Source organism: Carlito syrichta, unplaced genomic scaffold (genome assembly GCF_000164805.1).
Source record: "Carlito syrichta isolate Samal-C Ts95f unplaced genomic scaffold, Tarsius_syrichta-2.0.1 Scaffold309789, whole genome shotgun sequence".
NCBI lineage: Eukaryota > Metazoa > Chordata > Mammalia > Primates > Tarsiidae > Carlito > Carlito syrichta.
The window spans coordinates 579,930-607,812 of NW_007253885.1; the positions used below are offsets into that span (position 1 = coordinate 579,930).

The 27,883-nt window shown below is 34.7% G+C and overlaps 1 protein-coding gene across 1 annotated transcript in view; it reads right to left on the bottom strand.

Moving 5' to 3' along the window:
* Window positions 1–16,656: 16,656 nt before the first annotated feature.
* Window positions 16,657–27,883, bottom strand: part of LOC103270313 (protocadherin-9-like) — a 337,837-nt gene continuing 326,610 nt past the window's right edge. Inside the window, exon 2 of the mRNA XM_008067848.1 lies at window positions 16,657–18,840. Within this exon, the coding sequence (XP_008066039.1) occupies window positions 18,467–18,799 (333 nt within the window). The 5' untranslated portion in view covers window positions 18,800–18,840 and the 3' untranslated portion in view covers window positions 16,657–18,466. The remainder of the gene's footprint in view (window positions 18,841–27,883) is intronic.

The window sequence follows — 27,883 nt, forward strand, 5'->3', positions numbered from 1 at the left end:
GGATGGCCGGAGCCCAGCAGGTCGAGACTGCGGTGGCCGGGAGCGGCCACTGCACTCCTGTGTGGGCGACAGAGTGAGACTCCAACTCAAACAAACAAACAAACAACAATCTGGCCTGTGATAGGTTAGGCAGTCTCCACAATTTCCAAAATGCTTTTGGGGCTCATTCTCCCAGTGACTTGATGAATCACATTGACTTCCTTCAGCAAATGGTCACTTAGCCACACTTTTTTTTTGAGTTGGAGGCTCACTCTGTCGCCCAGACTGGAGTGCAGTGGCCGCTCCCGGCCACCGCAGCCTCGACCTGCCGGGCTCCGGCGATCCTTCCGCCTCGCCTTCCGAGTAGCCGGAATTACAGGCATGCGCCACCACGCCCGGCTGATTTTTTGATTTATTGTAGAGATGAGGTCTCGCTGCCCAGGCGGGTCTGGAACCCTCGGGCTCAGGCAATCCACTCACCTCAGCCTCCCAAAGGCTCATGATTACAGGCTAGCCACACTCTTAATATTTTCTAGAACAAGTTCTTTTTTTTCTTTACATGGCCAAACTGACAGTTTTTCACATCTCTCCATTCTGCTTGTCTTTTAATTATAAATTCCATCTTTAAATCATGTCTTTCTTATTTCCTTTTGCTATAAGCAAACAAAAGAAGCCATGTGATACTTTAAATGTTTTGCCGCTTAGATATTTCTTCTGCCAGATATACTAGGTCATTGCTCTTTTTTTTTTTTTTTTTTGAGTTGAATTCTCACTCTGTCACCCAGGCTGGAGTACAGTGGCATGCTCATGACAACCACAGCCTTGAGCTGCTGGGCTCAGGCGATCCTTCTGCCTCAGCCTTCCAAGTAACTGGAACCACAGGCATGCACCGCCACATCCAGTTATTTATATAAATTTGTTGTAAAGATGAAGTCTCGCCAAGTTGCCCAGGCTAGTCTTGAACCTTGGGCTCAGACAATCTTCTCGCCTCTGCTTCTCAAAGTACTGGGATCACTGGTGTGAGCTACTATGCCCATCCAAGTTCATCACTCTTAAGTTCTGTCTTTTACAAAACCCTAGGACTTGGGTACAATTCCAAGTTCTTTGTAAGAGTTAAACAAGGGGTGACCTTTGCTCCAATTTCTAATAGCCTGCTCTTGAGTTCCATCTGAGAAATCAACAAAATGACCTTTATCATTCATATTTCCATCAACATTCTGATTGCAACCCCTTAAGCAATCACTGAGAAGTTCCAGACTTTCCCTACAGCTGTTCTCTTCTGAGAACTCACTGGAATCACCCTCAGTGCTCTATTTATTGGAGTCGGCTTTTCCTAGCTTGCTCCTCCACATCCTTCCAGCCTTTTCCCAATACCCACTTCCTAAACCACTTTCATATTTCCAAGGACATATTATAGCAACATTCCTTCTTCTCAGTACCAGTTTCTGTCTTAGTTCATTTTGTGCAACTAAGCAGAATATCCAAAACTGGGTAATTTGTTGAAAAAAATGAAATTTACTTCTCACAGTTCTGGAGACTGGGAAATCTAAGGTCCAGGGTCCAGACACCTCTGGTGAGGGTCCCCTTAATGAAGAATTCCATGGCAGGTCAAAGGGTAAAGAAGGGTGAGGGGGTGGAGGAAAGGATGGAGATCAAACTAATCCTTTTATCAGGATCCCATGGCCTTGATAACTAACCAATTCTGGAGATTAGGGCGTTAATCCATTCTTGAGGGCAGAGTCCACATGACCTAATCACATCTTAAAGTTCCCACTTCTCAACACTGCTGAAATCAAGTTAAAGTTTCCAACACATTATGGGTAAACATTCAAATTATAACAACTATATAACTCTTTCCTTGAGAAAAATGATCCAGCTTTCTAACATGCAAAATCTAAGCATACTGTTGGGGTATAATCTATTTTGAAGTGCATGATTGTTTATGTATATAAATTAACTGAATCTAAACAATGCTTTTGCTACCTGAGTTCTTCAGTTGAAGCAGTTTCTCTTCCTCTAACACCAAAATAACAAAGTTAGACCCCCAATCTTATTTGTTTGCAGAAAACGCGTTTCATACGTTTGCCTTTATTATTTTTGAGAATTTCAAGGGAATGTGTCTTTAGTTCAACAAATTAATCCTAGCTTTATCCTGCCATGGCTTGGTGCTCCATCCTTCTGGGATTCTCTTTATTTCTTCTAGTCTGGCAATTGATTCTCTAATGCCACTATTTCCCGGGAAGGGAAGTGATTCCACTAATTCCTATGGAGCACTATTGTACCAGGCTGTAGTATACAATAAACTTTTGCTAACATTTAGTTATCTAAAAAAGAGTTATAATTCAGGGTGGGAAACCTTAAAATAAGGACCAGATAAAATAGTCTTAGCATCTAGCAATCTTTTTGCCTCCAAAATCAATTGTTTTCTTGAACCATTTTGCCTGGGGTCAACGTCTGTCCTCATTCTTGGAGTCAAATTCCCACTATCACTCTTGTGAGTGTGGGGAGAAAGAGAATGAATAAACACTGCAGTAATATCCTCATGGTCTGATTGAGTCTTAGTGACATCATAAACATTCCATATGAGTGTCTCCCTTTAGACTTCATTACTAGCTCGGGATTGCCCCACATCTGCATGAGTCAATGATGCTCTCAGGTCAACCTGACAAGAATAAAGAGAAGATATTTTCCAAGTGTAAATTCATAGTTCAACATAAAATCCAGAGTCTGTTGATAAATCTCATATTTGCCATTTTGTCAGCTTCAATAATTTTAAAATCTAGATTCTACTTTGAGCAGTAGGAGAAACTCTTGGTAAATTTAAAATAGCAGTTTATCCCCACTGCATACGCATTACTGCTTCTACATATTGGAGCATTAAGTAAGTGCAAATTACTGTCTCTTATGGAATATCTTTTAGTATTTCAAATAAAATCCACCTTTTAGGAATGACTTATAACTCATAATTCAGTATTTAATGCATAAAACTTTGAACAAGTATTTTTGAGTGTAGTTTTTTTTTCATATTCACAGCCCAACTATTTTATTTTATAGTGCCATTTAGCAATTGCTGCATAATTCTTGAGTAGTTCATATCTGAATTTAAAAATTTGAAATGTTTTTGAATTATTTATACCATAATATAAAGTTGAAGAAGGAGAAACCAAGAAAGAAAGAACTTTGAGTAGGAGGTTTTTTTAACTTCCAAGTTGGAATAAACAAGTCCAATGTCTGCTTTATTCTCATGTTAAAAATAACATTTTAATGGGAAAAAAAATTTCTCTTACAGGAAACAGACTTAACTTTGGGTCTCTGTTTTCTGCTTTGGTTTCCAGCTCTTTATCTTCCAACCTCAAAATATCCATATTATTACCACTCCATAAGTATATCCTACTTATCATGTTACAAAAATGTCATAGAACATCAATAATACTTAAAGGAAAAAATAATACTTAAAGACGTTTTAATCAAACTTATATCTGATGTATATATTTTTAAAACATTTGGATAAAAACTTGTCATATTTATTGGAATCATAGCTTGCTGCTTCTAAAACAGAAAAGTTTTATTACGCATTTCACACTATATATTTATTAAATGTCTGCCATAGCATAAATTCTGACAAGATGCTTATTCTACAGAGATGAGGAGTCAATCTGCCTTCAGATAGTTCCCAGCTAGTGGAAGTAGCCAAATAAATTGACAATTTCAATTTAATTTGGTACTATTTTGATATGGCATTAAAAGAGTTCCAGGGAAGGGCACCTGGTAAGGGGAAAACCAGTCAGTGTTTCTATAGCACCTGCTTTCCTTAAGGAGTGATCACCTTTGTGTCTGCATTTTTATTCATTGTGTTTATAGTTAACTTTCTTGTATGCACACTTAAACATATCTGCCTTTTGGTTTCAACTGTAGCCCAGAAAAGGTAGTAAAGTCTAAACTGGCTCCTAGCAAATAAAAAAAATGCAGACTACCTTTTTACCTTTTTATTGGGACAGAAAAAGAAAAGAAAATGAAAAACCCTAAAGCACGTAGGGTATCAGAGGAAAAGAAGACAGAAAAGTCCTCCTAACTTGGTTTAATCATGTTTTTAATATTTTTATAATATCTTATAATATCTTTATAGCAAGCATTTGGGTTATCTTCCAAGTGCTCTTAATGGTAGAAATGTACACTTAAAAGAACTCAAAACACTTCACTTTGTATAGAACCCTACAATTTGAGTATAGTCAGGAATTGATTCCACAAACATTTATTGAACCTCTACTATGTCAAAGGCTCAATGAATTCAACGATGATATAGCAAAGACATAATATTTGTTCTCAAGGAGTTTAGAGTCTATTGAGAGATACTGGTACATAAATAGACAATTGTAAAATCGTGTAAGAGTTATGGTAAAGGCAATAGCATCTTGTTACTTGGGAACAGTCAGAAAAGCCTTTGTAGTGGAAGTCACATTTTAAGCTCTGACCTGAAGAGTAAGAAGGCGTTAGCTACTCAGAGAGAGAACGAAAAGGAAGAATGTACCTGCAGAGTGAGGAACACACATAAAGGCCCAGAAGCAAAAAAAAAAAAAAAAAAAAAAGCATTGTATTTTCAAGGAACTTGATAGAGTTCAATTTAGCTAGATCATGGGTGATCCATGGATTGAGGTAGATTGAGAAGAGGCTGAGTGAACTGAGGGCTGGCTTGCTAGAGTCTGCAAGCTATTTCAAGACACAAGAATAATAGAGAGACATTGAACAGTTTTAATCCAGAGTGATATGATTGGATTTTGTCCTAGACAAAATACACTGGCTACTTGTGATGAATAGATTTTCAGGACTTCAGATCAGGATGTAGATAAATATGACAGAACGTCCTACCCACCCAGCCACCATCTCTTTTTTCAGTTAAAGCAATGCCCCAAATTTGCTTTGCACCAATCGACCACCAGCCCTCAGTGATTTTATTTTATTTTATTTTTTATTTTAGAGTCGTGGGGTATAAGTGAATATTTACTACGTAAGTAGGTTGCATACAGATGAAATCTGGGCTTCTAGCTGACTCTCTCTCCCCGTGATAGTGGACCAAGTACCCAGTGTGTTGCCACGTGCCCCCTGCCTCTTTCCTCTTTCCATTCCCTATAAGTGACAAGTGATTGCCAATCCCACCCTGTGCTCATGTGACAAGGGATCAGGGCCACTTATGAGTGAGAACTGCATTATTCAGTACTGTGTTTTTGTGACAGTTCACTTAGTATGATGATCACCAGCTGCACCCAAGTTGCTGTAATGGCTATTGTTTTGTTCTTCCTTATGCACACCCTCAGTGACTTTAGTGCTTTATGCAGTGGAAAGGTCTGTCACACTACCCAGCATCCCATAGCATGACCAGCCTCTGTGGTCTCCACCTGTGATGGTTGTTCTAGCATACCTCATCCTAGCAGCTGTAGCAGCATTCACTGCGGCTTTGGGGCTCAGGCACTACCTATTGGACACACAGAAGCTCTGACTTCAGCTCCGGTTCCAGATGCAGATAGAGACTGGAAGCATTAGATATGACTTACTTACAAGCTTCATAGAGCAGCTGAGTGGGAATTGACTTTGGGGTGCTTCTGGGATATTTTATTGGCCAATTGTTTACACGGAGTTGGCATGCAGGAGAAAAAATGACACTCTACTTGTAGACTTGGGACACTCATCAATGAACCATTGGCATGAATGTGACCACCAAGGGTGTGCAGAGACACAAAACCTTGTGGGAAACTAACATTCAAAACATGACAAAAGGAAGGAGTGCTTCCAGGCATATTAAAAAGGCAGGACCTAAGGATACAGGAGAAAACACAGCAGGGTTTCTTGTTCCAAAAATAAAGGAGCAGAATGCCCAAAAATGTGAAACACTGCTGAGATGTTGAGTGGATTACAGCCTTAAAGACGGTCATTAGATTTAGGAATGAATTGGACAAGATAATTCTAAATATTTAGCAAGAGAAATTTTGTTGGATGGTTACAGGTGAAAAAAAATATTGCGGTGCATTGAAGGATTGTCACAGCTTTTCAAGAAGAACATCAGTGGATAAAACAGATGATATAATAGATAAAATGAATGGAGGAAAGGATTCCTATTTGTTTATCATGTACTGTTTGCTTTAAGCTAGAGAAATATGGACTATCTTAAAGATTTAGGAAAAAGACCAAGTATAAAAAAAGAGGTTGGTCAGCCTCACTGGCTCAGCCTGCAATCCCAGCACTTGGGGAGGCCAAGACGAGTGGATTGCCTGGGTCTGCAGGTTCGAGACCAGCCCCGACAACTTGGTGAGAGCTTGTCTCTACAATAAATCAAAAAAATTAGCTGGGTGTGATAGCGCGCCTTGGAAGGCTGAGGTGGAAGACTGGAACCCAGCAGGTCGAGGCTACAGTGGCTGTGAGAGTGCCACTGCACTCCAGCCTGGGAGACATAGTGAGACTCCAACTCAAAAAAAAAGAGTAGGACTAAAGAAAAATGCATTTGCGATCTGTATAATCGTTGCAAGTTGATTTCTTTTTATTTAGAAGACGTTTAGAAAACAGTATGACTACTACTACTCCTGTTAATTGCATTCATGAGACTCTTACAACATTCCAGGCACCATTCTAAAATCTGGTAGCAAATCACCCCATTTAATCTTTACAATAAGCCTATGGATGGAAGATTACTCTACTCCTCATTTTATTTCTTTAAAAGATAATGGTGTCAATTATATAAAATGCCAAGTTCTATGATGAAAAATGTAAGTTTCTCAATTTGATGAAATTCAGGACCATTATTTTTTGTAAATTTTTCTACCTAAGTAGGATTTATAAGCTTATTCTCAATCCATTATTCTCCTTATTCTCAATCCATTATTAATTTTAATAAATATTGAAATATTATAAGAACTCCTCTACCATTAAACATTCTTGAAGGCATTAACCACAAACTGGTTAAGCATTTCACTTTGTACCACCTAAGTTTAAATTGATTCATGAGCCCCTAGAATCCATAGCCAAAACAATCTCCTTTTTAGTAGTATTTCATCTGGACTAGGTAGTTAAAATGTCATTCCACGAAGACATGGGTATTTGTGCTAGAAAATTGTCTTTGCTTAGAATTCTCAAATTTTATAAGCGGTATTTAATTAGCAAAAAAATAATTGCATAAGTTATTAGGAATAAATACTAAAAATAGCATACAAGAGTATATATAACTCCATAATTCAATAATTATCTAGTAAGATACATAAATAAATTAGATCAATGATAAAACATGCAAAGATTCCCAGGTTAACATTTGCAGGGAATGCTCATATGTGTTTTCTTCCTCAAGAAGTTCGGTGCTAGTTGTTTTTCTCATACTGATTTCTGTGTATATGGAAAGCAGATATTTGCTATGCACCCAAAGAATAATGTTATTAGCAACAATGTCAAGGAAAAATAAATGAAGAACCAAATATCACAAAGAAATAAAAAGTTACCCTTTCCAAGTGGCTTAATGGAGCAATGGCTTATAGAATATCCTTAAACTACTATTAATTGAATATGTATATTTAATATATTATGCCATGTGTTATCACACTGCATTACAAAAGAGTGCACTGTAAGACTGTGGACTGCAAAGAATTGGCATTTAAAATATATGGTCAGCCTTACCTGGGGAAGGGGAAGACTAATAAACTACTACTACATTGTATGAACTTGGCATTATAATTGATTTGTTTCATATCTGTAACCTGGGATTCTTGTTTGTCAAATTAAGAAGTATTTCTCCATTTGGACAATAAGCCAAACCTTCGATGTAAGAATAGTTGATTAAAGTTGGTGATGCAGTAAGAGAGGGCATTTACGCCTGGTAGCTTGACATATAGCTTTCTCCATGATGCTGGGGGAGACCATTCTCCTCTCCACGTGAGCACGTAGCTCCCCTGGATGTCAATGAGAATTGCATTTCCGTGACAAGAAGAAAATAGACTTGCTAAAGTTAATTATCAGACTGATCTTGGTCTCATTTAAATGCCCTGTTTATTGGCAACAGAAGCCTGATAGTGGCTCACTTTGCTCCTTACCTGATTTTCCGAGGTGGGGAGCAGGAGGTAAGTGTAAAAAGGTAAGAGCTATGTATAGGTCCACAAGCGAACATAAAAGGAAGGCAGTATTTTTATTTAACAGCAAGGATTTTAACTGGATTTACCAGTAACACAGGTTAAGTTCTATTCACTCTAAACGTGTGTGCCATTTTAGACAATATTGTTTTGTCCCAAGGCTGAAAAGCTCTATTGTTCCTATTTGATTAGTAAAATATTTGAACCAGCATATAAAGGCAGCCTACATTATGTAGCCAAACTCTAAGTGGAAGGGAATTCTTTATTGTAGAACTAGTTAATAAATTATTTTATTTGCTGTTGTTTAAAAAATAATAATAATACCTTGGCAACTTATCATTCATTCCCAGAATCAAAACATGCTGAATTTTTTCACAAGGAGGTGATCTTGCATAATAGTTAAGGCCCAACCTCTACCCTGGGCCAAGCAGGCTGACACTGCTACTTGTTTACTATAGTATCCAAAGTAGATTCATATACTCGCCTATGTCCTGGTGTTCTTTTTTGTAAGACGATGATGTAAATAGCATATATCTTTAAAATAAGTTTATGAGAAAGTTCAACAAGTTGATATGTGTAAAGTCATAAAATTGTATTGAGCACAGAGTAAGTGCTTTATAAGTGCTAGTTATAATTATTAAAAAATAAATAAGGTAAACTTCATTGCATATTTATATGCTGTAGAAAAACAAAGGACAGAAAATAGATTTGCCATATATCCAAGTTTCAGTCTGAAAATTATGCAGCTAGATACATTTTCTTAGGAAATTATACTCTGTCTAATTGTGTATATGTCAAGCCTCTCTGTAAGTTACTCTGACGATCTCTGGACCCTTATGAAGCCCCTACTATTTCCACTGCTGTTCAGGAAAATTCCAACCAAAGGTAAATAAAATTCTAATTTCAAACACATATTATACATCAAGTGTGTCATATGATGAAACTTAACTAAGGCTATTTAACCCATGTGCACTGAGCAATAAAGATTTCAGCAATTCCTTGAAATGTCTGCCACACACAGGGGAGTGATCCTGTAGATCCCAAACAGAATTTCATAGCAATTCTTTAGGCAGGGAGAAGGGTCAAGGACACATCATTGAATCTGATCTGGATCTATTTTACTTCGTAGGAACATGGTCCTCCTAGCTCTGTATGTCAGACAAGAGTGTCTATTTCTCCTTTTGAAACGTTATAGTTTCCTAAAAGAAACAGTATTTCTATAGTGCAGAGAGGAGAATTCACTGGTAACAGGGAATTTTGTGATATGGGTGGCCCAGGTTTCGACCAGCAGAGATGCCATTATTATGGTGCATTCCAAAGGCTGCTACTTGCAAGCAAGATTGCTTATATAAATTTAGCATTTAAAAGTAGTATTCTTAGTAAACTAAAAATGTTTATGTAGAATTTTATATAGGTTCCATAGTGAGGTTAATGATTTACATAAACTATTACTTAAAACAATAATAAGCTTGAAAAACTGAGTCCATATTAAAAGTACTAAGTTACTAACGTCCATTTGTTATCAGGCTTTAAAGAGAAATGTAAAGGTGTCATGTGAGCTACTGAAATTTTGAAGCGTATTTTACTTAGTCTACTGGTAAATGGGATTTTTTTTACTTTTTTACTTGTTAGTTTTTCTTCAGCTTCCAATAATCTCAGAATTGCATGGATCTCAGATTCCTGGAAAGTGCAGGACCAGTGACATGAGTTGATACATTATGGAGCCACAAAAAAGCAAAAACATTCCTTTTGTCTTAATTTTCCATTATTATTTTTTTTTCTGTGATGTGTGCAATTTATTTTTAAGGAATCTAAAATCTCTTTCTCTCTTTTCCAAGAAAGAAAAGTTCAGAAATAGATACCTTCCTTGTAAATTTTTCCAAACATGTAGAGAAAAATTAAATGTGGTAGAAATAAGGTGTGGTTTTAAAATGGCACTGATAAACCCTTACTTGTTTCTGTAAGGCTGATGGCCACAACACCATCTCCTTGGAGGTGGATGGTATTGAGATGAGGACATTCAGGGAATGCAGCAGGGAGTGAAGGAGACCTGTGTGATCACCTCAGGTCATGACATGTTAAGGAAGAAACAACTGCCCCTCAAAGTAGCAGTGACCTGCCACAGCCAATGGAGTGAGCAGATATCCAGGGATACAGAGGGGGGAAATGTATTCCACAAAGGAAAAGTACAGGTTAACAAGGAAAAGGAGTTACTTCATCAGTACTTTCTTCCAAAGCAGCAAGTTCCTAAACATACAATAATTATTGAAAGTTATTAAAGTCTATAGTTTCCCTTGAAGGAAAATGGACAAGTTCCAATCACTAGATGGGAGAGCATTAAAAAGAAAAAAAAATGTAGAGACTTCCTCCTTTACATTACCTGAAAGGACACTAGTGTTATATCTATTAAAAGAACATTATTATACCTCTGAAAAGTGGGTTATCACTCAAGTAGGATTCAATCTCCTATTCCATGTATACAATTTGTAAAAATAAAAAGACAGAAATAGGGTGATAGCTTATTCACTCATCATATATTTACTGAGCACCTGCTTGAGTGTCAGGTACGATTCTAGGGGATGGGAATACATTGGTAGACTAGAGCTTATCTTCTAGTAGAAGGAAGACAGACAGTGAGAAATAAGCATTGTAAGTAAGGAAATTATAGCCATGGCTGAAGTTGGCCAGTGCTATTAGGGGAAAAAAGGAGAGCAAGTTGTAAATAGGGTTGCAAATGCTGGAGGAAAAATTCCACCTCTAAAATGCAATAATCGGGTATGTTAACCCTGAACACAAAACAAGACTCATGAAATTTAAATAGTTTGAAATAATCCAAAAACCTTTTTCTGACCACAGAGGGATGAAACTAGAAACTAATAAAAGAAGAAAAACTGGAAAATTTGTAAGTGTGGAAATAAAACAACACATTTTTAAACAGCCAATATGTCAAAGAAGAAATCACACAAGAAACTAGAAAATATTTAGGGTGAACGGAAATAAAAACACAACATGCCAGATTGATGGGATGAAATGAAGGCAGTACTCAGAGGGAAATCTATAGCTAAAAATACTTACATTAAAAAAAAAAAGAAATAAATCAATAACCTAATATTGCACCTTGAGGAGGTAGAAAAATAAGAACAAATTAAACCCAAAGCTAGCAGAAGGAAGGAAATAATAAAGATTAGAACAGAGATAGAAAAAACAGAAAATAAAAAAACTATAGAGAGGACCAATGAAACCAAAAGTTGTTATCAACAAATTGATAAAATTTAGCTACACTGAAAAAGAAAGAAAAAAAGTCAGAAGATACAAAGAATTAAAGTAGAAAATTAGAGTGGAGCTATTACTACTAATCTTATAGAAGTAAAAAATAATTTATAAGGGCATAATAGGAACAATTGGATATTAAGCAATTGGATAATCTAAATAAAATGAACAGATTTTTAGAACCACTTATATTATCTACACTGAATCAAGAAGAAATAGACAATTTCAACAGATCTAGTATAAAAGATTTAATCAGTAAACAAAAATTTCCCAAGAAAGAAAAGTTCAGGAACAGATATCTTCTTTGTAAATTTTTCCAAACATTTAAAGAAAAATTAATGTCAATACTTATTCATTTTCTAAAAAAAAAATAGAAGGGGGCATAATTTATTTCATTTTGAGATGCCAGCCATACCTTGATACAAAATCTACATAAAGATATCAAAAAAGAAAATTATAGGTGAAAATTCCTAATAAATATAGAAGCAGAAATTCTCAACAAAATACTAGCAAACCAAATCCAATACAATTTGTAGACATATGATTATGTTTAGCTTGTATGACCCAGGAGTTCCATTTCTAGGTATGTATGCACCCTCAAAGTAAAAGAACAGAAACTCAAGCAGACACTTGTACATCGGTGCTCATTACACTATGATTCACAACAGCCTAAAGGTAGTAACAACTCCAGTGTTCATTAACAGACAAGTGAATAAACAAAATATGATTATACTGGGGTGCCAAATAATGTATACACATTTTAAGACATGTTCGCCGCGGTCAGAAGTGTCTGGATGCTGATGGTAACCACTTTAAGCACCTCTTATAATTGCAGAAGTCAAATGTGACATATTCATCTTATTGAGTATTACAATTTTAAAACAGATTTTTCCTTTCTTAAAATGTGTATACGTTTTTTGGCACCTTCTATATTGTAAATATCGTATGTTTCCACAAGATAAGAAATATCTAGATTACGTAAATTCATAGAGATACAAAATAAAATGAAGTTATAGTGCTGAGGACTGAGGGGAATTGAAATTTATCACTTAGTAGTTACAGACTCTGCTCAGAGTGGTAAGGAAAAAAAGGAAATTAATAGTTGTAATGATTATAAAGTATTGTGAATATAATTAATGCCACTGTATTGTACACTAATTGTTAGAATGACTGATGTGGCTAAAATGAAGCATCAGTGTAGACCTAGTGATGAAGATTATATTTAAACTAAGACCTGAAGTTGGGGAAGAAGTGCTTTGCAGATCTCCGAGAAACCATTTTCAGCAGAGGAAAAGGTGGTACAAATAGCCTGAGGCAGGCATATGCCTGGATGTTTGAGGAGCAGTGAGAAACCAGTGGCCAGAATGGATTGAGATAGGTGGGTCATAGAAGGTGCTATCAGAGGGAAGAGTTGTTGTAGGACATAACGGCTTTGACTCTTATTCTGAGAAAAGTGGCTGAGTCCTGGAGTATTGAGAGAAGAGGAATGACATCTACCTTATTCTTATTTTAAGAGAATCACTCAGGCGTGCTTAGAATAGACTAAATTGGGGAAGTTCAGTTCAAACAAGAAGACCTATTAGAAGGAGAGCAGTCAGGAGACTCATGTAATAATTCAGAGAAAATTGATGATACTTAGACCAAACTAACAAAATAAATTATGGAAATATGTTGGGATTGGGTGAATTTTGCAGTAAGAAAAAGATGTTCCACAAGTATGAAAAAGAAGAGATAAAGATTACTTCAAATTTTCTGGCCTGAATAACTGACAGAGGTCCCATTAACTGAGAGTTAGAAGATTACTACATGCAGCAGGGGGTGTGTGTGTGTGTATGTGTGTGTGTGTGTGTGTGTGTGTGTGTGTGTGTGTTTCTAAGGAGAAGATTACAAGTTCTGTTGAACATGTTAATTTTGAGTCCTCCCTGAAATATTCAGGTGCAGTTGTTGAATAAGGATTTGGGTCAAAAGTTCTGGAGTTCAGGGGAGAGGTCCAGACTGGAATATGAATTTGAGTACATAAAGAAAGTGTTTAAAACTGTGATATTTCATGAGTGTCCCAAGAAAGTAAGTATAGATAAGAGAGGAAAAGAAATCTAGGAAGTGCGCCTGGGAACTGCCAAAACATTCGATTAAGCTATAATTAAAAGAGAAATTGACAGAGAAGCCTGAGAAGAAACAACCAGAAATTGAGAGGAAATCAAAAGATTGTGGTTTCCAGGAAGTGAGAATAAGAAAATGTTTCCAGGAAGAGGGAGTAGTCAACTATATGTCTGTAAATTTAGAGGTTTGATGCTCCACCAGCAAGGCCAAACTGCCAGTTATATTCACTGAAGTATGTTTTTGTGTGTGTGTATGAATTGAATGGTGAATAAATTTAATGGTACTTTAAGTCATTTTATGATTTTTTCCTGCAATAAACAAGTGTGCATCACATATATAAAATAATTTATAATCAATCGGTTAAGTGAACATTCAATTAAGAGAAAATATATACAATGTCACTAAATATTAAAATTATGGAGTTGGGTAATTTTACTTAGATCACCTAATATTATGTTGTAGGAAACCTTGACTGTGTTAGAGTTCCATGGTAAACATTTTTATTATTGTTTTTTCAGTATTACTATTCAGAATTATGTCAATGATAACAAAACCAATGATGAACTTGGAGGGAACAAAAAGAAAACTTAACCTCTTCTTAGGACAGGAAAACCACAAAGGTACATGATAAAAGGAGTCTGAATTTGCATGGCACTGTAATATGATTTGAAAAATCACTACAGTCCAGCACGTTTGCAAATATGTGGATTTTAGATATGTAGCATTAAATGAGTCCAATAATAATTGTGTTGTCCATACACCAATAAAAACACAACCGTAGGGCATTAAAAAGGAAAATAAGAATAAAAAGATTTTATTCAAAAGTAAGATAGTTTACTAAAAACCTCAAGAATAATGTGATAGGTTAAGATAACAAAAATATGTACAGAACTCATTTCAATATGATGTATTACTTAAGAATTCTAAGAAATAAAAAAATGAAAGTTGAAAATATAACCTTTATTTTATGTTTAAAAGTAGATGGTGGTGGCATCAAGATAATAGAAAATTGAAATAATTGGAATACTCACTAAATTATTCTTTCATTAAACTGAATATACATGAAGTGTCATGATTACTGATGCATGATAATAATTATATTTCTTGTATTTTAGCAGAATAATACTCTGTAACAGTATTTTAGTGCTAAAAATTAATTTTTTTAATAGTGCAAACTCTGGTAAAGTCTACTAAAATTTAGACTGGCAGTTGTAAACAAGGAAGAACAGTATATAAAGAACTCATTATGTGATAACTGTGCCTTTAAGAACACTGGAAGAATTCACAGTACTTTCTCTTAAAAGAACCAATAAAGGAGCTTCCTGCAGGAAGGGAAGAAAAGTTCTACCCGCAAAAAAGTAGAACAATAAAGCGTTTCTAGACTCCTAACACCATTCTTCCTTTCCATAGTTTGGTTTGCCCTCATACTAAGTGATACTCTGGCATTCACACTAGAATTGAGATCAACAAGGCATTCCTTCATCCCTTACTGCCAAAACTCCTCACTACTAATAATTAACCATCCCTGAATTCTATCCAACAGCTTAATAAATACTGGAACAACTCTGGGCCTCAGCTGCATTTCTAGCTTTAACTACAGAATGGGAATGATAGATTTAAACTGAGATTTGCTGAATAGCATCAGTGCAGCAAAATAACTACTCAATTGTCTATTAATGAATGAACATTATTTAAAGATATATTTTATGTTAGAATATGTGTAGAAATGCTCATTCAAATAGGTCACATTCAGCTTTATAGTTTATTTCTATACCTGTCTCAGAAAATTGTCACTATTTAGAATTATAATATTTGACCAGCAATCCCTTCGGGTCCCCTCCAACAGCTTCTCTGTCCTCTCAATAAATCCTGCTTTCAAAAAAAATTTTTGACACTTGCTCTAAAAATTATTATTCCTATACGTTTCATATGTGTTTTATATAAATGATTTTTATTTCTAGATAAATGATGATTCTTAATATTCAACATTTACACAATAAAGCAATATGGATAATATTTGAGGATTAGTCATTATGAATGTATTATTTTAGTTACTTGATGAGTAAATTATTCAGTTTGATGTATATTATTACTCTTAAAATTTCACAGAACATATAAATGAATGCCTTCATAAAAGTAGATGTTGCTATACTTATTAGAGAAAATATGGTAAGAATGAGAAAGGGAGTACCTTTTCCAAACTTCCAGTTTGTTCATAGAGAGAATATTTCTACTCTGTTCTTAATGGGAAGGAAATATATGATAGTAGCTATTTATTTTCATTTCTCTCACTCTTTATTCTTCAGGGCAGAGATATAATGACTTATCTGATTGGTTCAAAATGGAAGAAGAGACTGTGCAGGCATAGACCGATTCTAATTTTTGTTTGTCGGTGTGGCCTCTTTTCAGAATTCATTCCCATCTGTGTCTGGGGGCAAGCTTTACCCTGTAAGGGAAGAGAGAGTGGTGCTACAGTGTGCCTCAGACTAAAGGCAAGGAGGGCTTATCTGGGATGAAGGGTTAGGATATACTATCCAGTAGGTGGTACAAGCAGATAACTTTACCTCCATTCCTGTGACCCTTGAGTCTTGTTTTACAACCCTTCAAAAATCTCTCAAGGAGTCAGGCCTACCTATGTAGCCTAAAACTCCAACACAAGTGAACGCTAATGCAGTTGCTCTGCGGTGAATGGAAACACATGACGTATATTTGAGTGTGTCTTCTTATCCTAGGCAGTTTTCTGTGCCTATTTTAATAATCTGAAAGACATACAGTTACATTTTTGGCTCTGGTTTTAAGGTCATAATTTCAGAATGATCTTCTGTCTTGTTCAACAACAAAATAAATGAGAACTTGTTTCATTAAATTCTATTAAATAAACAAAGAATCAAAAAGATAACCTCACTAACTAGTCAGTGCTATCTGCCCAATTTCTGACTTGGGATTTCGCTTTGATGAAAACAGATATGAATCCTGACTACAAAATGAACCAACTTTCTTTATGAAGTTCCCTAAAATATTTTTTGTAGACCATTAGGGTAACTGAACTCTTAACTTGGAACCACATTTTCAGAGCATAGGAATTTAGCCCCAATAAAATCTTCCTTATTTTATAAATAAGTTAAGTGTTATTAACGTATATTTACCCAACAATTAGAGAATAAATATCCACTTTGAATACTGACCAAGAATTAACACACTACAATCAGGAATTCAGAACATTTATTGCAAGAGCTGAATAATTGTAAATAACGTAGAACTGGCAAAGCAGTAACAAGGATAATTGTTTAGATATTTATTCTGTCAAAGTCATCAAACACCCCTCACAAACCGACAAAAATGTACTTCAATAAGCAATGCACCCCTACCCATTATTTTCCATTATATTGTGGAAAAATGTGAACTGCTATTTACAAAGTAAATTTATTTTTTGGTAAGAACAAATTAACTATCAGATTAGCAAACCTTTTTTTGTTTTTTTTTATGTTTTGTTTTTTTTTTTACTTTTAAACTGATGGTGAACCGTGGCATTAAGATAACTTTCACTTCTTTCAATAAAGACATTTTGTTGCATGCTATTTATTTGTTTAAATCATCTGTCATGCCTTAACAAAAACCTCCTAAGAATGTTCGAATTTGCATTTGTTTGCACGTGCAACTGAGATCTTATTAACATTAGCTGTCACCTTGTTGGTTTGACATAAGTGACAATATGCTGGTACCTGCCAGGCATTGACCAACTATGATAACAAACAGTTAAACAGCAATAATTAGAGATTTATCCCTTTATTTCCCCCAACTACCCTACCTGGAGAATGTTCTGTTACATCATGAAGGCACAACACATTAAATATTTTGTGGCTATGGTCTAATAACACTTGTGTTACAACAACATTATTGTATATGAGGATCAACACAAACTCTGTCATTTCAACAAAGTTGTAGGACACACATTTGCCCAATTGAAACTATTAAATAGTAATTTTTCTTCCATATATGCTAATTTTGACACATTAGTTTTGCATGAGTGACAAGTACAGGATATTATATTACTTTTGATGGATAACATTTTCCCAGTATTATCTCACTTAATGATACTAATTAAGTGATTTTGCTTTTGCTTACTTTGAAAATAAGAATGTCAAAAAAAAATAGGTTCTGAATGTTCAAGCTTTTGCAGAAGTCCTTTTTTTGTATAAATTTTCAGTTTTTTCTCTCATCTTTATTTTTTACAGAATTCCAGCATCATAGCTATCACACAAGAAGCAAGATTTCAGAACCTTTTTTAAAAACACAAGTGTTTGAGTTCTTTTGAACATTGTGTGTCAAGACAGACTACTAACGCAGAAACACCTCACTAAAAGAAATAACAACAACAACAACAAAAAGAACAAAGAGGTAAATAAAAAGAAGGAGAGAAGCAACCATAAAACACAGAATTTTGCTACAAGATTTTTAGGTGAACGTTATAAGTACACAAAAGTTGTTAATAATAACTTGCTTCTATTTACAAATACTTTAACACTGATTGACTTACAAGTGTCCACTAACGTTGTTAACAGCACAATAGGTTTAATGCTTATCTTTTTAAGTTTTGTTTGAAGTATAATGTCAAGTATAGCGGTCCCAGCACAAATCAATGACAAAAAGAGCACAATTTTCTAACTGGATATGTTTATCAGTCACTCTAATCCATGAAACTTTCTTACTCTCCAAATGCATATTCTATTGTTCATAGCAGCAGTCCAGGGTCAAAATAAAATGCAATAATTAAAAAAAATTGCACAATGGAGAGAGCTCTAAAGAGTTTAATCAATTCTAGACATGGCTAGAAGAACTGTTTTCTCTCTCATGTTGCAAAACATTGTGTCCTCCATGGTGCTAACACAAAGTTATGGGTATCCCTGCTAGAAGGGGCATAGTTGTAAAGATCTATTGAATACATAAAGCTCTGACACACACGGTATTAGCATGTCTATTTAGATTAAAGTTATTAGGTCCCATACAGCCTTTTCTTAGAGTTGGTGCTCCTTAGGACTCTCAATAGCGCCTCCTGCTTGCTTATAAGACTTCAGATTTGCCAGAGGAATGTCTGTCATGTGGCTGCCATTGTTAAAATGGCCTTCGTTGGAGCCATACTGCTTACGGTCATTGAACTGGTTCCTGTTGCTGTCTTCTTTCCAGGCTCTGGTCAGGGTGTGACCATTCACAAGCTTGTCCTTCTTGACCCATTCTTTCTGGGATGCAAAGGTTGAGAGAGGAGATTTTGGGTGTGGATATGGACCCAAGCCAGGAGGCATCCAACAATTATCAGAATGACCCAAAACCAAGCATTCTTGAGTGCACATTTCTGTAGCTTCAGCTAATCCTCGGGGACCCAGAGGCCCATCTGTAGAGGACACAAATGAGAGAAAGAAGGAAAAGAAAATGGTTAAAATTTCAATTAAAATTATCTTCTTAGAGAAGAAAATGCATTAGTGATCTAATTTTTTCATTAAAAGCATATTAAGTCAAGCAAATTTCCACTTTTTAAAGATTATAAGAAAAGAAATCGAATTTCTTATGGAGGTAAGATTTAATCTCTTTCCTTTCTTAAGCATGTATTTATACCCAAAAGCATGCTAGAGAGATAGATATAGAAAAATAGATAGATAGACAAAAAGATAAGGTTAAATAGATATAACCTTGGTGTATCATTTTTGTGAAATTCTTCAAAGGCATACATATTGTTACTAATTTATGTTTTAAGAATTGTCAAAGCTCATATTTATAATAAAATCATGAAAAATAGATCAACTTCATGTGTAATATCAAAGAAGATGTAAATGCTACAATGCCACAAAAATAAAAAGCAAAAGTATTACTGGACCTAAAAATACTCTAAATGGCTATATAAGATATTATTTTTATGTGCAAGCATTTGATTTTTTTCTAACTAAATCATATGAAAATATTTTTGCCACATTTTAAAAAATTAAATATTCATTTTAAAGAATAGTTTGACTAAAGTATCTTACTAAAGACACTCCTGGTCATTGTAAGCATTCTGATATCCAAGTAAGTCAAGAAGTCATTTGCGTCCAAAGACAGTGTTAGATTCTTTCAAGTTTAACTATTTTCTAAATTTCAAAGGTATAAAATTGAGGCAAAATTACAAATTAATCACATGGACTCTAATATTCAGGGATAAGAAAGTCATCCCAGAGCTTGTTTTTTATTTTTTCATCAGAAAGCAATATGGAACATGCATTTTTCTTTCACCAGGATTTCAAAAGTAGACTTTTTTCGGATTATGTAAAGTAGAAATCAGCACTTTACTGTGGAACAACATAAACCAACTGGTTAAGAAATACATAGGAGTTTTTTGTTGTTTTTTTTTCCCTTCCTTGATTAAAGAGCTAAGTGATAAGTGATAGCCTGGAAATTAGGAATTGATTTTATGAATAAGGTTAAGTAAATAGGCAAGAAAGCCTGAGGCATAAAGCATTTTCAAAAGCAAGGAGTCATCAGAAAAAAAAAAACAGAAGAAAATGAAGAAAACATACCTGCAAGTTTGCTTAGTCAACCATTTCAATAAATAATGGAAATTGCCGGTCTTTGCTAAAATCCTACTTAGCACAACTAATATTTTTAAATGCCCAACAATTGTGGACTTTTTATATTCAAATCTATTTGCCTTAATAATACTCTATTTACTTTTTGCATGTGAAAAAATACCTGCTGAGACAGGCAGCGGTTGATGACAAAGACCTGAAATAGTAAAATCACAGGCAACATCACAATAGACACTGAATGAGGCTGCAGTGCACCATTTCACACAAAACTCAAATTTCAGTCATTTTTTAATCTCTAAAAGTCTGCTCTTTAGAATAACCTTAAATTCCATCCCGTCTCACTGTATTCCCAGCCACTCAAAAGCAAACAGTTTTATTTTGTTTAAACACGTATTCATTACTTAAAACTATTTCTCTCAGAAACCTTCAATGCTTACTTACTTCCTTTGATATTTAATTTAAACTTCTCCATGAGTCTTACTTTGCCCTCTATAATCTGGCTACATTTTAAAAGTTCAAACTAATTTCTCACTTTTAGATTCCCTTTAGTGTATTCAGTGGCGGCATTCACAAAGCTAACACACTTTTCTTAAACTAATCTATGCTCCTTGCCTTAGGATCACAGACTTAGAAGATGTTTTTGCCTGGCCTGTTTTTATTTAATTACTATCTCCTTTAAGGGTCAACTTGTGTCCCACACACCACAAGTACACTTCTGTTACTATACCAATTCATGTCATATGCACTTTGAAGATTTCACAGATCTTCCTTTATTGATGAAGAACAAATTTCCTAATTGAGGTCCCTCAACTCTTACCTTAATGCCATTTTTCGAATAGCTTCCACACATCTGCAGATTTTTTGTTTGTTTTTTTGTTTTCTATCAACTACATTGAGAAGTCATTGATGAGGAAATAAATGTCCTATCAGTCATCTGATTCCCTTACAGTGCTAAACAATGGTGATGACCCATGAACAATGTTAATTGTTAATTAAAATGTTATAAGGTTGAAAATGTTCTGAAAATTATTAAAGATATTTCCTGCTTAAAGGCAAACCTTAAGTAGTTATAACAGAAGATGTTAATTTCACAAACTGTACATCAAAAGTTTCTCAACAGCAAATTTCCTTACCTAGCAATACTTTGTGACACTATACAAATGAATTATTTAACTTCTCTGTTAAATATATTCACATCAAATAAAGTAGTTAATCACCAGTCTGACATGTAACATGCTTTGAAGCCTATGAGCCTTAATCTTTAGACCTTTCTAGCATCTTCAGTAAGTTTTTCTTTTTTTGTTAATATCTCCAAAGGAAAAAGTATCAGCTACCTCAGAAATGTCATTAGAATCAGGTTTTTATTGAGCTCATCAAAAAAGAGAAAATATACTAGGTTTTTTTAAAATTAGCTTTATCCAGCATTATCTACCATCTTATTAAATTAAGACATATTGCCCAGGATTGAGAATGAGGTGTGTGTACATATAAGGATATGTGAACCTTAGGTTTTCAGCATTGAATGACACATTTTAACAAATAGAGTTTTTTTCCCTTGTTTCAGAACTGTCAAAATTTATTTATTCCACAAAAATTTACCAAGCATGTACTATGTGGTGGCACTGTGATGGGCACCAGGAATTTAGCTGTATGGAAAAAAAAGATGTCAACACTGCCTTTGCGTGGCTGTGACCTATCCTGGAACACACATAATTGCCTTAAGACCAGTAAAATGAGAGGGAAGTAAAAGGTGTCATTGGGAAGGATACATTTCTCCTACTTTTTCATATATTCTATATTGTTTTATTTTTGCTACCTCATAACTAAACTGGAGGCAGTTAACTGGTTTAGAGAAGTTTTTCTCTTTATAAGGTAACAGACAGACTCCGTTACAAGTTATATCATTTCTTCCATTTCCTTAAAGTTTTTTTAAATAGGTAATCAAAATTAAGAAATTTACAGTTAAAATTTTGTGTACTATAAAAAATCTTTAACTTACAAAACATGGGTTTCTTTTTATTAAATAATATTAATTATTGTTTGAGGATTGGGCTTTCCAGGATTTATTCTTGTAAAATAAATTTGAAGGATCTTAATAGTCTGTAAATAAATTTATAGAAGTCTTGTAGGTTCTTAGATTAGTCTTTTAGGTAACCAATTGTAAACATTTTCAAGATCCATCCTCAGCCTGGACATACACAATGACACTTGGATAAATGAGGGGTGGAATTTTTTTAACGTATAACTCCAAAGTAGAGGAGCCTGCCAGGCAGAGCAATGCTAGGTGCTGCATCAGGGATCAAGGTCACAGCAAGCTGGAGCTCTGGGGTGCAGTTTATGTACAAAAAGCAGGTGGGGCTAGCGAGGTTTCTAGGGCCCTCTGGGGACTGGCTTATTTAAATCATTTCTCAGGCACTCCGGGAGCAATCTCAAATGATCCTGTATCTGGTTTCTGGTGAGGGATGATGCTTAGTGACCCAGAAGTGTGGCAGTGCTAGAAGCGAAGTGGTGGGGTACAGATTTAGCTGCTCAAAAAGGGGAATCAACTGTTCTCCAGCCTCAAAACGTAATCAAGACATTTAAAAAATCAGCATATATACCCCAATTTGCTTGTGTGCTTTATAGTGTGAGCTGCATTGTTGGAAAACATAATTTGCTTTATGCTTTTAGTAAGCTCTTATTTTGGAACATGATATTAAATAGGGAAAAGTTTACTTTTTTTCTTTGGACCTCTATATAACTTTCAACAGTGGTGATATTAAAGGAAAATACCCAACAAAACGAAAAGCACAATGACTTTATATTGGCACAAGATAGGAAGCACAATGCTTTCATGTTTTCCTCTAAAAGTCAGTGTCATGGATCTTTTAATTTGCTGATGAATTATTAAAGGATACACATTTATTCTACTGGTTCCCAGTCCCTGCTTTATACATGTTTATAATCTGACATAGGTTAATCATTGACTAGTTTCTAGTACATTTATTTCATTTTGAGAACCACTGAGTAAATTTTTTATAGTTTTACAAAGAAGAAAAATATTCTTTAAAAAATACTAATATTGAGTGTTGACATTTTCCAAAACATATAAAATATATAGTATTGTAAATGTCTGCTAATACAGCAAACTTATATGCATTAAACTATGTCTCTATCTTTGATGCATATTTTTATTATTACCATAAGTATCTTAATTGATGAATAGTTATATTCATTTTTCATTCATATAGTTTCCCAACAAATGTTTATTGCATCACATGTATCACTGTGCTGAATTCTTATCAGATGTCTTGAGATTTTGTTCATGTGTGGATGTGGATGTGTTTTTGCATGGGAAATCATGGGCGTGTGTGTTTTTCTATTTTTCTTATTTTTTCATATATTCTGTAATGTATTTGTGCTATGTTATAAAATACTGTTTATAAGTCTAATCAGAATTCCAAGTTGCTTATAAATACTTTCTGTAATTTAGTCATTCCGCTATTTTTTCCTTTCTTTTAAAAGTAATTAAAATCCTCTATCTTAATTTTTTAACACCAAAACATTTATTAATTTTTAAAACTCATATTCTTTGCTCCTTTTCACAATCTTCAGTCTAGAAGTTTAGTTATCCTTCTTGGTTTTTGAATGTATAAAAGTGCTAATAAAACTGTACAAGCCATCTGTCTCTGCATTTACATTTTGAAAGCAAAACAAAAGCACATAGAAAGTTGTCTTAGTTAATATTTATATCAGGCCTCCAAATATTTATTTCCTTCTTCGTCTTCACACAACTCACCTTCTCACTCAAAAACAAATACTTTCCAAAGGCTTAACAGTTGTCAGAAAGCACCCTGAATTACTGACTTTTAAAGATGCATGCTAAAATTGGAAAAAGTCCAAGTTAGTGAGACTCTAGTTATATTTAAGGAGGCAGGATACTTTAGCAGTTCTTTATGTCATTTTATTATTTCCAGAAGCAGAACCATTCCTTCATTGGTTAACTCACTGATATAATTAACAAACAGCCTCTGACCTGTTGACCAACTACTTTTCTTTTCTTTTTCTTTTTTTTTTCCGAGTTGGAGTCTCAGTTGCCCAGGCTACAGTGCAGTGGCACGCTCACGGCCACCACAGTCTCAACCTGCTGGGCTCCAGCCATCCTTCCGCCTCAGTCTTCCAAGCAGCTGGAACTACAGGAATGCACTACCACACCTGGCTAATTTTTTTAATTTATTGTAGAGATGAGGTCTTGCCATGGTGCCCAGACTGGTCTCAAACCAGTGGGCTCAGGCAAGCCTCTCGCCTCAGCCTCCCAAAGTGCTGGGATTACAGGCTGAGCCACTGTGCCTAGCCGACCAACTACTTTTCAACCTGATTATTCGAAGCCCTTTAATTCCAAAACTAGAAACTGATATATTTATTTTTAATCATGAGACTTTCTACATTTTTGGTTGGATTTCATATTCTATGAAGTTTTGTCCTCTGCTATGAGTGAATTTTCCTTAGAATTTTTACTGTTAGGTAAAATAAGACTAAACAGACTGCTAACATTGGATTGTAAAATAGATAAGTCATTTTCATATCATTTTTGATCAAATTTATCACATCTTACTCAATTTTTCATTTTGTTCAAAGTTTATTACAGAAAAATTCCTGTTTGATGCAATATTATGAAATGTTACAATGTATTTTTCCAGTAAGAACATCTACCACTATTTTTTACACAAAGCATTTGTTCCTAAATTCTAATTTTGTTATATTTCCTCAAGACTTTACACTACCATGAGTGTACCAAGACTGTGCATGATCAAACACCTTAAAATGAAAGATGCATTCACTGATTTGGATTTGCTGAAGCAGTTTCCCTGACATTTAGGCATAGTGATTTCTTTTTAAATTTCCTTTTTATGGAGACTTTTACTCTATAATTTTGCTTTGCACTTGCAGTTATTAATATGCTGAGAAAAATCTTAATTTTTGTACTTGCTCCTTGCCTTAGCCAATCTTTCTATAATAAAAAATTTTGAGAAACAAATATTTTCATTCATTCAAGTTACTTAGTGTCTCTAGAGTACTAATATAGCAACATTTAATATTTTTACTAGATCATTTTATTTCTATTTTTTGGAAACAAAGTATAACAGCATACTATTTTTTTATTGATAATCTTGAATGAAAAGCTAAAGCAAAATGTTTATGGAAATCTGAAGGGACCTGAAAGAAATGTCAGAGGCAGGTCCACTTGATAGACACCCTAGTTTCCATTATTCCATCATCATGTTCTATATTTATTAAATGGTTGCTATTACAAACAAAATTAGCCAATTTGGCCAGCATGGTGGCTCATACCTGTAAACCCAGCACTTGGGGAGGCCAAGGAAAGAGGACGAATTGAGTCCAGGAGTTTGAGACCAGCCTGGGAAACATAGCAAAACCCCGTTTCTATTAAAAAAAAAAAAAAGAATCAGACAGGTGTGATGGTGCGTGCCTACAGCCCTAGCTACTAGAGAGGCTGAGGTGGAAGGATCAGGTGATGGAGGTTATGGTGAGCCACTGCACTCCAGCTTGGGTGATAGAGTGAGATCTTGAATCAAAAAACAAAAACCAATTTGCTTCAAATCTAAACATGGTAAAAATTAATTTCAAATATGAAAGAGTGCATGAAAAACAGGGAATTGTTCAGCATTGCCCTCATTCTCTTTGGATATGTCATTTCTACCTCAGACCACTTGATTCTATGCCCAATCGATACTTTCAAATTAATGTCACACAGGAATAGATATTTATTTAGTTATTACTCTGCTTTTATTATATAAAAAACAACCAGAGAGTGTGAAGTTCATTGCCATTGTAATTCACATTTTATATGAAATGATATAGAACACTTATGTGAACAGTCTAAATCTGAAAACAGATATGGTAAATTTGAATATACACTGGGGAGAAATGTTTTCCATTTATTTATTAATCCATTCATTCAATAATTTTTTTATTTAGCTCATGTTAGGTTCAAAAAATTGCTGCACAGAATATCCGAAATCAGAATCATTCCAGGAATCTTAAGTCACAGGATTATTAAAGCTAGGCAAACAGAGCAATACATTTTAGTCCTAGTAGAATACTGAATTAGTACAGATTTTGAGAAAGCAATTTTATATTCCCTTGCTCTCGGACTCTCATCAATACATTGAGAGGAAAAGACTAGATTTTGAGGTACTCCCTCTACATATTCTTTTATGCCTTAATTAAATATCACTGTGGTTTATCATCAAGTTATATTGATGATGCTTCGAATGTTATTTTATTTTACTAATGAGAAGCCTAAGACAGGGCAAAGAAATTATAAGTCTACTGTTCTGGTAGATTACTCTATTACTGAGGTAACACTTAGGTTTTGGAATGTGAAATTATATATATAATAACTAGATTTCTAAATCTCAATAGAAATCTGATGGTTTTATCAGAGTTTTAGCTCTGCATTTGTGAATGCATTACTGTAACCTTGAGAAACAAACACAAAAACACCCATCACCAGGATTTGACAAAACCTTTGGTTAACAAATAAACAAGGATTAAATGTTTTACACATTCCTCACACAGATTTTTTTCCTTGGTCACAGATGAAAAGTCAACATTTGCAGATGGAGACAGTCCAAATACAATAACACATGGCCACCCTAAGCAGCAGATTCTCTGCCAGAGAGGATATTGCTATTTGAACAGACTTTATAGCTCACAAAGAATGAAGAGCACTTCCTTCTACATCTTCAGCCTTCTTCTGTGTTGCATGAATATTGGCTGCCTTTCTGTCATCTGTTGAAGCTAATTGCTGAGAAGAAAATTATGTCTGATAATTTTATTTATTCTCTATTGGTTTTTTATATTGCAATTAACTGAATGACAACAGTCTAATGAGACTGACCTTTATTATTTAAACTTTCAAATTTTAACCAAATTGCTTGATGTGAAACACCTTATTTTTATTATTGCATATCATATTTACTTTCTTTTACAGTTCGTAATTTCTTTAAATGGTATTTGATGTTTCTGGCTTTAAAAATTCAATCATGCACTGCTGTCTCCTGAATTACTTTTGATTTCTAACAGTTTGTATTGTTTCTGAGACAAACTTGGTAAATCTTATTTGATTTATTTTTATGCAGCAAATTAATCCTTAGAGATTAATTTCAGGCTGAAATTTAAGTTAAAAATAAGCCAGCTACTTATCTAGTATTTTTCTCCTTAAAGAAACTGCTACTGCTTACCTTAAATCTAGGCCAGTAGTGCACAGTGTTGTGAAGTAATTTGCCTCTGCACAATGTCCACTGTTTCCTATAGTTCAAGGATTTAAACAGAATGGGAGATGAGAAAAACTGCAGGTCATTGTCATGACTGTGGACTCTGGCAATTTTCACTTTGGACACTCGGAACTACAGTCTTGTTTCTCTCCTTGTCTCTGGGCTAGCATTCTACTTTTCATAATCTTCAGAGGGGATAGAGACTTGCCCTGAGTGATTTTAAGCATTGAGCAAATTGGGAAAAATACTCTGCTAAGTTATTAAGAATTTAAACACACAATATGCTTTAAAGGAAGTCTGAAGGATTATCTTCAAATGAGATAAAACATCGGTTGTGATCCATGGACTTGTAGGTGTATGTGTGTATGTTTACACCTAGATTGTCTTAACTTCATTATGAATGACTGCATAATAGCTCAGTGTTTCTCAAATGTTAATATGTTGTGATTCAGCCGGGCTCAGCCTGTAATCCCACGCCTTTGGGAAGCTGAGGTGAGTGGATTGCCTGAGCCTGCGGGTTCGAGACCCGCCTGGGCAGCAAGACCTCCTCTCTACAATAAATCAAAAAATCAGCCAGGTGTGGTAGCACATGCCTGTA